This window comes from Meles meles, chromosome 8 (assembly GCF_922984935.1).
Source record: "Meles meles chromosome 8, mMelMel3.1 paternal haplotype, whole genome shotgun sequence".
NCBI lineage: Eukaryota > Metazoa > Chordata > Mammalia > Carnivora > Mustelidae > Meles > Meles meles.
This window is the reverse complement of record NC_060073.1, coordinates 114,390,170-114,404,757: the sequence shown is the minus strand read 5'-3', so window position 1 is coordinate 114,404,757 and position 14,588 is coordinate 114,390,170. Positions and strand designations below refer to the sequence as shown.

General features: G+C 42.0%; 1 protein-coding gene across 5 annotated transcripts in view; it reads left to right on the top strand.

The window, feature by feature from the left end:
* The window catches only part of ATM (ATM serine/threonine kinase), a 124,134-nt gene that overhangs the window by 74,257 nt on the left and 35,289 nt on the right, over positions 1-14,588 (top strand). For 4 of the 5 annotated variants that reach the window (XM_046017361.1, XM_046017360.1, XM_046017362.1 and 1 more), the window contains 7 exons: positions 116-211; positions 2,147-2,318; positions 3,586-3,739; positions 4,746-4,922; positions 7,203-7,380; positions 10,249-10,336; positions 12,269-12,424. In XM_046017361.1, coding sequence (XP_045873317.1) covers positions 116-211; positions 2,147-2,318; positions 3,586-3,739; positions 4,746-4,922; positions 7,203-7,380; positions 10,249-10,336; positions 12,269-12,424 — 1,021 coding nt within the window. The remainder of the gene's footprint in view (positions 1-115; positions 212-2,146; positions 2,319-3,585; positions 3,740-4,745; positions 4,923-7,202; positions 7,381-10,248; positions 10,337-12,268; positions 12,425-14,588) is intronic. The other variant, XM_046017363.1, reaches the window with a different exon arrangement.

Here is a 14,588-nt window from a genome sequence, read left to right as displayed (position 1 = left end):
TTTTAAAAACCTTTATGAAAGTTTTCAAGTCAGATAACTTAATCTATAAATGTATTGTAAGGAAAAGTGTTTTCTCCATTGTAGTTGAAACCATTTTTTTCTAAACTGCTCCTAGATAACCCGCAGGAGGGCATCATGGTGAAGCTCATTGTCAGCTTGTTGCAGTTATGCCGGATGGCCGTGAACCACACTGGGGAAAGGGAGGTTTTAGGTAAACCCTTTGGCTATATGAGTGTGAGTTTTTATGTTGGAGTTGTCATCTCTGTTTTCAAATTCAGTAAAAGTTTTTCAATTTGGGATAATAGGGCACCGTGAGGTGCTAGCTGAGTTGTATTTCTGTTTAGCTGAAGTGTCCCTAAGCAGCCCTTCTTTTCTGTTTTCCTTCCTTAAACATTTGCAGAAAGTGAAAATTAGTGATTTACACATGTGCATCCCTGTTCGCTTAAAAAATCTTATAAATATTTAGAAGAAGTCACAAATAAGTATTTGTAGTATTAGGTTGTAAATAAATTGACTTCTGATATACTTTGTAAATAAAACTGACCAGTACTTACGGATCTTTTTTATAGGGCAGAGTAAGAATGAGCATTTGGAGGGCCAGGTGAATTAAACGCAGATAGGAAAACCACATCCGGGCCCTTTCCTACCACGATTTGGGGGGTGTCCTAGTGTCAGGTAAATAGCCACCGCACATCCCACCTAGAAGAGGTGTTTGGACTTGGTGATCACTGGATGAAGTCACCTGGACGTTGTCATGACAACGTTGCTTCAAATAAGAAAAATGGAGGAGTAAAAGGTCCTTCACAGATTCTACTTCTTCCAGTGGAGTCTTTCTTGTCTTCTCAGTGGGAGCCTAATAACTGGAGCACTTCTGTATTTTTAAGTTTTTTTACTGAAAGCGACTTTACATACAGAAGAGTATGCAGACAGCAGTATGTACCTTGGAAGTTGTCACAGGCAGAAAGTGCCTGTGCATCTAGCACCCAGACCGAGAAACTCGAAACCAGCCTTACCAGCACCCTGGAAGTTTCCTCTGAATAAGGAATTCACATGTTTATCTGTAGTTGAACTGTTTCTAGGGACAGACCTGATTTGCTCCATGAGCCCGGAGCGACTTTCCCGTGTAGCATAAAATTTTAGGATGGTTGTTCGTCATTCTTAGTGGTGAGAGACCAAAAGCTTTCACCCCTAGGTCAGGAAGGAGACAGGTTGCCTGCTTTCAGCAGTGCTGTCTACACCGTCCTGGAGGTTCTAGCCAGAGCAGTGGAACAAGAAGAAAAGAAAAAGCATCCAGAATGGAAAGAAAGAAAGAAAACTTTCTGTAGTCACAGATGACATGATGCTATATCTAGAAAATCCCAGAGAATCTACAAGAAACCTACTGTAATAAAGCTAATAAATGAATTTGACACAATGGCAGGATATAGGGTCCACACACAAAATGCAGTTGTGTTTCTGTACACCCTCAGTGAACAATCTAGAAAGAAAATTTCATTGCATTTATAATTCTGTTTATAATAGCATCTAAGAGAATCCAGTGCTTGGGGATAAGTTCAATCAAGGAAGTGAAAGCCTAGTACGCTGTTTGTCAGAAGTGAGTCACCAAGTACACCCCACACTCGGGGTGAGGAACTAGGGCTCCGCCTTTTGAAAGGAGAGCTATCAAAAAATTTGTGAGTGTATTTTAATTAAATTCCCTCACAGCTGGGAAAGAGCATCAGGGTGTTCTCTGGCAGGAACTGCTCTGTCTTCATCTGGGTAGTGACAACACAGGCGGAAAAAAATGTGTGTGTGAATTTTCACTTAACTGAGTATTTAAGATTTATGTACTTTATGTATAAATACCTCAAAAATGTTTTAACACCTTTAAAGTCTGTCGATGAGTTCATACAGTAGCTGTCTTTAGACTTTCATCCTTACTATCTGTATTCTGTTACTAATTTTATAGGGGAAAATATCTTTGGCTGCATGGATATATAAAGAAAATGCTACAATATATAGTAGCTTCTTTAATCTATACAGAGTCTTTCAGAAACCACTTAAATCTTGAAGGGTGACGAAACATGGTATTTTTGAAATTAGAAAACTTGTTTTTTTGGGAGATCTTTTAGCGACAACTGTACTGAAAAGGAATTTCTAAATCTAGAGGCTGTCGGGAGCTGCCTGGGAGAAGTGGGTCCTGTCGATTTCTCCACGATAGCTATACAGCATGGTAGAGATACATCTTCTACCAAGGCCCCCGAGTTATTTGTAGATAAAGAACTTCAGTGGACCTTCATAACGCTGACCTACCTGAACAACACGCTCGTAGAAGATTGGTGAGTATGGCATGACCCTGTATATCTGCTCGCATCTACTTCATCTGACATTCAGGAAGATTGATACTTTTCCGAAATTAACATCTCCTGAAACCAAAGCATTCTCCTTCAAGTTGCCATAATCCCTGAAGCTCTACTATGTGCCAGGCACCGGCTTCACGGATGAGCATACCAGACAAGGTCCATGTTGAATTCTAGTGACAGTAGTCTGGACAAACAATCAGAAAATGCCAGGTGGTTCGATACAGAACATTACAAATAGGAGAATTGCAAAAGCAGATGTTTTGGGCACTTGTCAAAATCAAAGGCACTACTCTCATTGAGAATATTTTGATCCTTTTAAAATAAGTCCTAGAGAGGAAGCATCATAACTCCAGAAATCTTAAGGTAATCAGAGTTTTCTTTTGCTCATTTTAATTGTTTATTCAAATAAAAGTGCAGCAGATTCTATCCTCGTTTCTGTTTGGTGCTGTGAGATTGCTTCTGCTTTTATTCCTTTGGCACCCTCCCTCCCTGCAGTGATTAATAACTCAGGTTTACTGAAAGAACAGTAAAAATTTTTGATAATTTTGGCATTGTTGCTGTGGAATTTTAATTACCGAGTTTTTTGTTTTTGTTTTTAAGATTTTATTTGGGAGGGAGAGAACACAAGCGGGGAGGAGCAGGGAGAGGGAGAAGCAGACTCCCCATTGAGCAGGGAGCCTGACATGAGGCTCGATCCCGGGACCTTCAGATCATGACCTGAACTGAAGACAGATGCTTAACCAACTGAGCCACCCAGTTTGCCCCTTGACTTTTTATTTAGAGATGTCAGATTTCCTAAGTAAAAACTGCCTGACGCATTGACCTTTACACTTCATAGTTGAATGACACAGGTTTCAACTGCCTGAGTCCACTTATATGGACTTTTTCTGATAAATACAGTATAGTATATAAATGTGTCTTCTCTCCCTTAGATTCTTCAAAACATTTTCTTTTCTCTAGAGTATTTTGTTGTAAAAGTACAGTATGTAACACATATATAAATCTATGTTAATTGACTGTGTTATCTGTATGTCTTCCTGTCAACAGCAGGGTATTAGTGGTTAAGTTTGGGGGAGTTAGGATTTAAATACACATTTTGACTGTGTGGAGATTAGTGCTCCTAACTCTTTCAAGGGTCCACCTGTAAAATTTAAAATTTTAGATTTGAAATTTTTTTTGAGGTGGTTTCACATTCATCAGTAGTTGATATACTTAGTAAGCATCTGAATTATATGTTTTTCAGTGTCAAAGTGCGATCAGCTGCTGTTACCTGTTTGAAAAGCATTTTAGCTACAAAGACTGGACATAGTTTCTGGGAGATTTACAAGATGACACCTGATCCCATGCTGATCTATCTACAGCCTTTTAGAACATCCAAAAAAAAGGTCTCTCAAATAATAAGTGTTTATTGAATGCCAAACAGTTCTCTTTGCTGTGGTTTATGAATATCAAGTAGCTTAAATAATATTATACTAACATTTAACTTTTTGTAGAAGTAATTCCATCTGTATTTGAATCCAGGGGATTTGTCTTTTTAATTATAGCAGTGTGGAAAAGTTGAGATAGAAAGGTCAGCTTACGACCGATTTGGGGGATAGGAGGTGTTCTTAATGGTAGGCCTTTCGTCTTAGGAATAGAAAACCCTTCCACTGATGCCAAGAAATCCATTGATGCTGGTGTGGTTTGTAGGTATTGTGCAACAAGCAAGTGTATATTTCTGTAGGAAGTTAAAGTATCACAGCTGCCTAGTGAAATATAAGATGACCTGTAGATTCTCCCTTTTTCCACTTTAATATCATAACCACGTTTGACTCGAAGGACTCTGAAGGATATTTAAGAACTCTCGCTTCTCTTTTAGTCTAAGTATTCCTCTTTAATAGTTTCTTTTCCTAAAGCTATTGGGAGATAAACAGTAGAATTTTCACCAAATTAACTTGGGGACATTTACCCATTGCAGTAATAGTCTTTTTAATATATCATAATATTGGTCTTAGTGAAATTACTGGTAATATAAACTGTTAATAAAACCAGTAATATAATCTGTAAAACACTGTAGTTTTAACATTTTTAAGTCAGTTCTTTGTGGTAGACTTGGAGCGGTTTTGTCCATGAGACCAGTGAGGCAGAGAGTTTGTGATGTGTGTCTTATGCTATTAGTGAGCTGCGAGTAGATCTCAAGTATCCTGCTGCGTAGACCAGTAATTCTTTATCATACCACTTGGCCTTCTGTATAAACATAAATGCATTTTAATTTTAAGAGTTATCCATTGCCTCCAGAATTATTTTTAACTATTTTTAGTTTGGTTTAAAAACAGATTTATACCTAGATATTTGTTCTGCATGGGAAAGAGAAAGTATATTTCTAATTTCTGTATTCACATGTTTTGACTGTTTTCTTTCTAGTTTTTGGAAGTGCCCCGACTAGACAAAGAAAATCCTTTAGAAGGCCTGGATGATATGAGCCTGTGGATTCCTCAAAGTGAAAACCATGACGTTTGGATTAAAAGGCTGACTTGTGCTTTTTTGGATAGTGGAGGCACAAAAAGTGAAATTCTTCAATTATTAAAGCCAATGTGTGAAGTAAGAAGATTAATGAGTCTTAATCCCTTAATCCCTTTCTACCTGTGCATTTTGTATTTGAGCCTTCTCTTCGTAGTTTCCTTTGGTTGTGCCATTCCATTTGGCTTCCGAGTCCGTATTTGTGGCCTCTTTTTCTAAAAAGAGTGTGGGGGTCTTGCACGTCATCTCCAGGAAGCATCACCTGAGCTCAGCGGTTGGGAATCTGTCAGGGCATCTTCGTGTATCGGGAGCTCTGTGTGGTCGGGCTCACCTGTGGCGAAGCTACGTACCAGATGAGCTCTAAAGGGTGCCTTGCATCGTTTGTTACTGGCAGTAGTTACAATACTGATGATTATAAATTACTTATAGTAACCAAAAGTCTGCTTTTTCTTAATTTGTTTTTTTTTTAAGGTTGTTGTCATTTACTTTCCCTAGTATACTTTCTTGAGTAAGGAAAAGAGGGTAGCAGTTAACATTGCCTTTTTATTTTTATTTAATTTTTTTTTTAAGATTTATTTGTTTATTAGAATGAGCAGGCACTCTCTTTCTCACCCTTCCCACTCTAGAGAAAGAATTCCACGCAGATGTCATGATAAGTGTGGAACCTGACGCGGGGTTCCAGCTCATGACCCGAGCTCACGACCTGAGCCAAAACCAAGGGTTGGATGCTTACCTTACTGTACCACCCAGGCGCTCCTGCTTTTTTATTTTTGAAGGTCTAATACAGTTTGTTTCAATAGAGTAAAGGCCTATGCCAAATCAGACACAAAATTTACATGCTTTTATCAAGTATGCCATCCAAAGCAGTGTAATATCATGATTCTTCAAGATTTTAATGCTAATGTAATTTATATGGTCCCATCACGCAGGATTCAGTGATAGTTCGAAAACAAAATGTCTGACTAGTTCAAACATCTGCCATTTAAAAGTAACTAACTGATAGACCATGGCGTGGATGCAACTGGAGGGTATGATGCTGAGCGATATAAGCCAGTCAGGGAAAGATAAATACCATATGATTTCACTCATTTGTGGAACTTAAGAAACAAAACAGATGAATGTAGGGGAAGGAGGGAAAAGAAAGAGAGGGAAACAAACCGTAAGAGACCGTTTGCGGCAGAGAACAGACAGAAGGTTGATAGGGGGTGAGTGGGGGATGGGCTAGTCGGGGGATGGGCATTAAGGAGGGCTTGAGGGCACTTGTGATGCGCCCTCTGTTGTATGTAAGCGATGAATCACTGAATTCCACTCCTGAAACCAATTCGACCATGTATGTTAACTAATTAGAATTCAAGTAAAAACTTGAGATAAGAAACCAAAACTGATAGTGGAGAGTATTTTGATAAAGTACCTTCGGTGAAAGCAGTTGAAAAAGCCGTCTAAGTGCCAGCGGTGAGTGAATTATCACGCCCCGAGTTACTGCGCTGTCCTTGCACCGAGTCTGCTGGGTGATAGCCTCGACACGCACACAGCGCGCTTCCCGCTGCTGAACATGGCCAAGGGCTTTTTCTAAGGTTCTGACTTCGCGCCGCAAGGTAAAATGCTCCAGATATGCGTATACACCACCCCAATTCCAGATTCCTCCGGTTCTTTATTCCTGAAATGCCGTTTTTATTTGTCTTTATTTTACAAAGAAAGTGTGCATTTGGTAGTCTGTCGTCTGTCCTGTGAGTGTGGTATGTGATGAATACATGAAGAGAGTACCGTGATGAAGATAAGGTTGTGTACTATTTTAATGTACCACAAGGCTTACCGTGCTTTTCTAAACTTAGGAGTGTATCACAGATAAGTACCCAAACTGTATACTCAAATTGGAGTTTATTAAAATAATAAGCACTTGAACATGCCTGTGGTAGCTTTTCACTGAGTGTAGAAAATGTACAAAAATCAGATTGTCAGCTTTTCTCTTAAACTCTGATTCCCCGTTTTCCTTTATATCAAATTAGAAAGCTGTTATTAGTAACACTTTCCAACTCTGAAATTTTATTTGCATCATGATGCAATAATTTCATTTGTAAGCATCATCCTGTTTCATTATGTGCGTATGACCCAGATTGGCAACGGACGGTTGTCGTGGAATGAATACATTTGTTTCACATCGACACTGTAGGTTACTCTGATTTTTCTTGAGCCCTGCCTGGTACATGCATTTTGTGTGTGTTTTAGAGATACATTGAGTTCATGACAGATTTGTCTATGATTTTTCTTTTAAGTCTGAGATGCCAGTAACGGAATGAAAATGTTGAGCGAAATAGATTATTTTCACGCAGACTGTTGACGCCACGTGTTTGTATGTTCCAGGTGAAAACGGACTTTTGTCAGACGGTGCTTCCATACTTGATTCATGATATTTTACTCCAAGATACAGATGAATCGTGGAGGAATCTGCTTTCTGCACATGTTCAGGGATTTTTCACAAACTGTTTCAGACACTCCTCACCGACGAGCCGATCCACGACCCCTGCAAATTTGGATTCAGGTATTCGGCTAAATTTCCAGCATTTATACTGTTAACTTCTCAGTTCTAGAGAAAGGTTTTGTTTGACTCCCTTCAGGAGGCTCTATTGGCTTCATTCTGTAACCTCTGAGTGTTTCTTTTCTCATCATCTGGAGCATGGGGATGAAAGCAGTGGTCTGCTTGCCGTGAGACCGTGCGTGTACAGCACCCGGGTTAGCACTGGAAGCAGAATTGGTCACCAGGGAACTTTGGCTACTGACAGTGGAGTGGCTCACGGAGCGCTCCGTGTGTGTCAGGCCCTGTGCTCGGCACTGGCACCCCAGACACGAAGAAGACAGCCTGCATCCTCGCAGTGGGAAAAGCAGACAAATAAATGCAAGCAAATATTCTGGGTCCTGTACCAGAAGATAGGTTGAAATTTTATGGTAAAGATCTCACCATCTCCTCTTTTTAAAATAACCCTTTGTATCACAGAATATTTGTTGTGGAAAATAATAGAGAAATTAGCATAAATTTAAAAATTCAGTTGCCTGTAATCCTATGATCTAGGATCACTGTGATTAATATTTGGTACTCCCTTCGATTTTTTTTTTAATCTTTTTTTTAAAGATTTTTATTCATTTATTTGACAGACAGAGATCACAAGTAGGCAGAGAGGCAGGCAGAGAGAGAGAGGAGGAAGCAGGCTCCCCGCTTGAGCAGAGAGCCCGATGCAGGGCTCGATCCCAGGACCCTGAGATCATGACCTGAGCCGAAGGCAGAGGCTTTAACCCACTGAGCCACCCAGGCGCCCCCCTTCGATTTTTTTTTAAACAATAGCAACAACAACAAAAAAGTCCCAAAACAAAACAACCCTCCCTGAGAAAAAAACAAAATAAATTATACTTGTTCACTTACATAACTGAATTTCTTTTTATGCTTCATAATAAGTATTTCCCACAGTAGGAACTTACAGCAGGAGAACTGCCGTAAGCAGCAGAAATAGTGTGTCGTGCGTATGTATAATACATCCGTGCGTACTGGAGGGCTCGCTGTGGGTCCGTTTTTCAACCTAAAATTAAATAAAGGGAAAAAATTCCCAAATCTAGAATGTTAACTTATTGTCTTTCATATGTGTTAGTAACGTATTTTATGTGCACACATGAAACCAGGTACAGATTCACTTAGTGCACGTGAGACCAGTACACTTCTCGGACAGATGTTGATTTGTGTGTTTCCCTGCAGCTGACTTGCTCTTCCCCAGTCTCGACTGTGGTTCTGTCAGTTTGGCGTAGGTTGTGACCACATGATTCTCCCAGTCTTCCTTTCTGGACTGCTGAAACCTCTGCTTGACATGACCGTGGTGTCCGGTCGACCTCAGTTTGCTCTGTTCTGTGTTTTACGAGTTCTTCTCCATTGACAGCACTTACTCATCTCCTCGGTGAAATAATACAATTTTAAACATAGACCATGGAAGCTCCTTCTGTGTTTTGGTAGATTTCAAGTTGGTCTTGTAAATGATCTGCAGTTTGCTTATGGGAATTTTCTTTAGATTATCAAAATGAAATTCATGAAATAAAAATTCTCATAGAGATTTTTGCAAACTAAACTATATCTCCTGTCTTCAATTTGGGAAATAAGGTGTAAGTAGCTCAATTACCAGTAAGCATTTAAACTATAAATATTAAGATAATATTAAAGTCATATTAAAAACAATTTTTATTACTAAACTAATATAATCAGTCACTGCCTCCGATGACCTGGCAGCTCATTATGAACATGGCCAAGACTTTTTTTCATGCTTACCATATATACATACATATTTATGCTGTCACCATTCATAGGTAAAAATAGCCTGTTTTATTTTACCTCTACGTAAAGTGCCGTATCTATATGGCCGTAAAAGAACATTTAAATTTCATATGTGAAATTCTGTGGTTTAAAAGGAAGGTAGATCCCGATTGCTGTCAGATTAAATGATTTATCTTTTGTGATGTCTGTCCATTTCCTGCCTTCCCTTGAATGTCTGCTGTGCATCCCAGACTCACTTCTCAAAGTAAACTTACCCTCTTCATCCCCTTCCCTTGGCCTACTTCTCTCATGTCTTCCGTGAATGGCACTCAGTTGCCCAAGCCCGAGAACCTCTCTCCCATGTCCATCTGGTGGCCAGATCTTGCCACTTCTCTGTGGTAAAGAATGTGTCTGTTTCTCACTCGGCCCAGTGTCCTCACTGCCTTCCAGCTGTGGGGTTCGGCAAGGTGGTACTGTTTCAGTGAATTCTTGTTGGCCGTCTCAGGAGTGCGATGGTGCCTGGAACACTGTCACTCTTCTGTCAGACACCACTGTCCCCGTGAAACTTCTTCTTTTCAGATCAGGTTCCTTTCGATAGGCCTCTCCGTGCCGTCCCCCTGCCCGGTGCTAGCACTCAGCATACTGTGTGGTCATGAGTTCGGTGTGCACAGCAGTAGCCTGTCGTGTTCAGGATTGTATCCCGAGCACCCAGTGCAAATATAATTTCTCAGTTTTACTAAGCACAGTCGTTTTTATTTGTTTTTTTAAGATTTTATTTATTAGGGAGAGAGAGATAGAGCATGAGCAGGGGAGGGGCAAAAGGAGAGGGAGAAGCGGGCTTCCCAAGGACCAGGTCGCTGGACGCGGGGCTCGATCCCAGGATCCTGGGATCATGACCTGAGCCGAAGGAAGGCTCTTCACCGACTGAGCCACCTGGATGCCCCTAAGCATAGTAGTTTGTTTCAAAAAACAAGAAATGCCATTAAATTCTGCTTCTTCATTCATATTTATTAAGAACCAGTTTTGTGCCAGGTTGTGCACGTCCTACCAGAAGCACGAGGGAGGAGCGTGCGTAAGCAGGTCTGTCCGGGACTAAGGGGAGTGCTCTTTCCCTTTCAGAGCCCGAGCACCTGTTCCGATGCTGTGTGGATAAAAAGTCACAGAGGACAATGCTTGCCGTTGTGGACTACATGAGGAGACAGAAGAGGTAACGAAGTCAATATTGCTGCTTGAGTTTGGGGATTTAGCACTGTTAATTTTGGTTTTAAAATTAAATTTTAAATTTTGCTGGTTGAATTTTACCATGATTATTTTAGGTGCTGCTGCTGTAAGGCGCCGTATTTAATTTGTGTGATGCTTGGATCTTCCTGAAATAATCCATATTCAGGGTGACACTTTGGCTAAGACAATATCAGGAACTGGATAAGATAAAGTTTCTTTACTGTGAATCACGGGCCTCAAAATGCGTGGTTCTGTATTCTGTGCTATGGTGGTGTCTATTTTCTTAATGGTGATAAATGGTTCTATCGTACAATATCTTGTTCCTGTTAGTCCTTATGAGAGTTTTAAAAGTGAGTGCAGGAGGGGCGCCTGGGTGGCTCAGTGGATTAAAGCCCCTGCCTTTGGCTCAGGTCATGGTCCCAGTGTCCTGGGATCGAGCCCCGCATCGGGCTCTCTGTTTCCTGAGGAGCCTGCTTCCTCCTCTCTCTCTCTGCCTGCCTCTCTGCCTATTTGTGATCTCTGTCTGTCAAATAAATAAATAAATAAATCTTTAAAAAAATAAATAAACAAATAAAAGTGAGTGCAGGGGTTGCCAGAGATCACGGTCAGGTTGATCCGTACTGCTCCTGAGTTGACCAGAGTTGCGAGGAAACCGTGTAGGAGGCCGGTAACTGGGGAGGTAGGAATTGGTGGCTTGTGGTGTGCAGGCCGGCTGGTGGCAGTGGTTGACAAAGCGTGGGAAGGAGAGGCAGAAGGAAACGGAAAAATCCCCGCACGCCTTTACATCTGTCCCCCTCTTCCGTCCTTCTCCGCTCCTAGAAGCGCTGGGTCTTTCAGCGTCTTGGCTGCCAGTTAGAAAGTTACTGATTCATTTTCTTGTCCTGTACCAGACCATCTTCTGAGAAAGCCGGGAAAGAGCTTTAACTGCAGCTGGAGCCCCTCTTTCCTCGGTGTGGGGAGGCCTCTCACCTTGGAATCGTCCGGTGTGGAATTCTCTTCGAGGTGGAATGGTCTTGCCCTGGGCAGGCCCCAGAGAGCATAGAAGTTGTTCGACTTCAGTTCTCGTTCTGAATAGGCCTCGAGGAAGAGCTGGAGAGAATGTGAATAGAACTAAGCGTGCAAAGGCCCGAGTTCAAGTCCAGGGCCGGGACTTAGGAGCTGTGCGATCTCCGAAATGCAGGTTCCCGGTAGCTGTAGTTTAGTGCCAGCGCCTGACGCGTCAGCCTGTGAGCATCGTTGAGTCGCTGCAGCGACTGTTGATGATGTGCTGTCCCCGGGCTTTACACCTGAGGAAACTGAGGCTCAGGAAGTGAGGTTGCTGCAGATGCTACAGCTTGCGGTGGAGGGTCCGGCTGGATTTTAACCAGGCTGTGCCCCCTCCACGACCAGTGCCCTTAGCCACTCCCTGTCGCCTCTCATGTGTCATGATGGTTTTGGAAGAAGTGTTAACTCTGGTCCCTTCCGGCCCTGACCTGCTGTTAGCACGGAAGATGGTGGTTTGGTAACTTAGGCAATGAACTGCACTAGGAGAAACACATGGTTGTGTCTTAGCAGAAACAGTCCTTGCATCCGGGTGCGCACTAGAAAAGCTGTGTGTAGGTGTTGCTCGCTCTGCTGGGCGGCCCGTGCTTAGCCTGTGGTCTGTGGATGGAGCGTGAACTGAACCCCACATCTATATGATCTGATGACCCGTCACCTTCATGGCTGGTGCTCCACGAGGGGTCAGAGTTTGGGCTCTTCATGCTGAGAGTGGGACAGCTGTATGTTGGGGGGGGGCGTGCGGGCGGGTTCCGGTGATTTGAGCGTCATTTTCTTTTTCCACCAGAGCTCGATTGCACTGTATTCTAGACGAGCATGCTTTTCTCTTGATGGTGAAGGTGAAGAAAGGGACCTGACCGCATGTTACATTTTTCTTTAGACCCTCCTTAGGAACAGTTTTCGATGATGCCTTCTGGCTGGAGTTGAATTATCTAGAGGTTGCCAAGGTCGCTCAGTCTTGTGCTGCTCACTTCACAGCACTGCTCTACGCAGAAATCTATGCAGATAAGAAAAGCATGGAAGACCAGGACAGAAGGTAATGGGATTCAGACCTTTGGTTTTTTAAATTGGTGTTGACATGGTTTTGGTCAACGTAAATATAGTTTGTTTTGTTCTCGCTTCTCCATTTAAAAGACATCTTAGAAGTTGTCTGTCTTTTTTTTTTTTATTTTTTTTTATTTTTTATTTATTTGACAGAGAGAAATCACAACTAGGCAGAGAGGCAGGCAGAGAGAGAGGAGGAAGCAGTCTCCCTGCGGAGCAGAGAGCCCGATGCGGGGCTCGATCCCAGGACCCTGGAATCATGACCTGAGCCGAAGGCAGAGGCTTTAACCCACTGAGCCACCCAGGCGCCCCGAAGTTGTCTGTCTTTTAAAGTGAAATGATAACATTTTAAAAGAAAGAAAAGGGGTGGGGCGCCTGGGTGGCTCAGTGGGTTAAAGCCTCTGCCTTCAGCTCTGGTCCTGATCCCAGGGTCCTGGGATTGAGCCCCATATCAGGCTCTCTGCTTGGTGGGGAACCTGCTTCCTCCTCTCTCTCTCTCTGCCTGCCTCTCTGTCTGCTTGTGATCTCCCTGTCAGATAAATAAATAAAATCTTTAAAAAAAAAAAAAAAAGAAATAAAAGGGGTGTTTATTAGATAAGACTTGTAGAAATGCTCCAGATAGCAAGCTCCTGGGGGACAGAGACCACAGTTACGTCTTTGTGTATTCCCCACAGCAGGTGGCATTGGGAACTTAATACAAGTTATCACAGACAGTTTTCACATGATTGAGTGATTCCCCGATTTCAATGAAATTAATTTTACCACTAATACCCCAGCTTATTCAAAATCCATTTTACTTGCTGATTATAAAGTAATGGATTTCTTTCTGTTTCTAAATTACTTTGATTACTTTGCTATCTACCTGGATTTCTACTGATTTAATTAGCTTTTCCTCTGAGTTAGAACTCTTCTAAGAGTCAAATAGGTGTTTCCTAGATCCTCGTGGAAAAGGAAAACCAGCAAGGGTAAAGAGTGGAAAACACGCACTGTATGATCCCAGCAGCCCTCCTCGGATTTATTCATCTGATGTGGCCTAGTGTTCATTTTGTTGTCAGTCTCGTTTTCCACCCCCAGAACCATTCATATTACAGAATGGAAAAAGCGAAGATGTACAACGTTGCTGCATTTCTCATGCTTGCGACTTACAGTCTGCTTCGGGCTGTCTTAGGCTGGAAGTACTGTGGGTCTTAGACTGTGGAAAACCAGGAGCCAGAATTCAGATCCTACTCCAAACCTCAGTGTGCTTGCACTGATTTCTTAACTCTCTGGCTTGGTATTTAATTTCTATTTTTCAGCTGAAAACAAAAATCGATATGTAGATACTGTGTGTAACATGTGATTAATGTGTTCACCATCATTGTAGACTCTGTGTGAAGATAATTCTGTTCTCGAAGTGTAATGAGTACGTGAAATCGGTTATTGCTTATTTTTAGAGACTTAAAATCTGAGTCAGGGTCTGCATTGGAATTCTGATCTGAACATGTTTCAGTATCCTGCTTTCACAGAGTATTTCTTACTAATCAGGAGGGAATAACTGAACTCTTTGATGGGTGTAAATAAAATCACCTGAATTGGTAAGTAGGTGATTGTATAGAATTTGACACATTTTTGCAAAATTGCTTATTTAATAATAAGCAGGAGGGCCTGGATTTTTATTTTGGTTAACTTTAAAGATTTTATCTATTTATTTATTTATTTGACAGAGAGAGATCACAAGCAGGCAGAGAGGCAGCAGAGAGAGAGGGGGAAGCAGGCTCCCTGCTGAGCAGAGAGCCTGACTTGGGGCTTGATCCCAGGACCCTGAGATCATGACCTGAGCAGAAGGCAGAGGCCTAACCCACTGAGCCACCCAGGCGCCCCTATTTTGGTTAACTTTAGGAACGAGTCCTTGACACATAAGGCTTGCTGTCTGCTTTACCAGTTTGGTTTTGACTTTTTCCCGCCAGGTGCCGATGGCAAAGGGAGAGCAGACAGAGACGAGCTTGACGGAGGGCAGGGAAGGCTAGTTTTCTGCAGTGACTCACAGAGGTGCCCTGCAGTTGGATTTGTTAACTTGCTCTTGAGCACAAATGAAATTTCCAAGTTAGTGTCTGTAGTTATTTCAGAGAGAAATCCAAAACTCCCTCGTTCCGATCTAGAGCAGAGGCCTTAGCTCC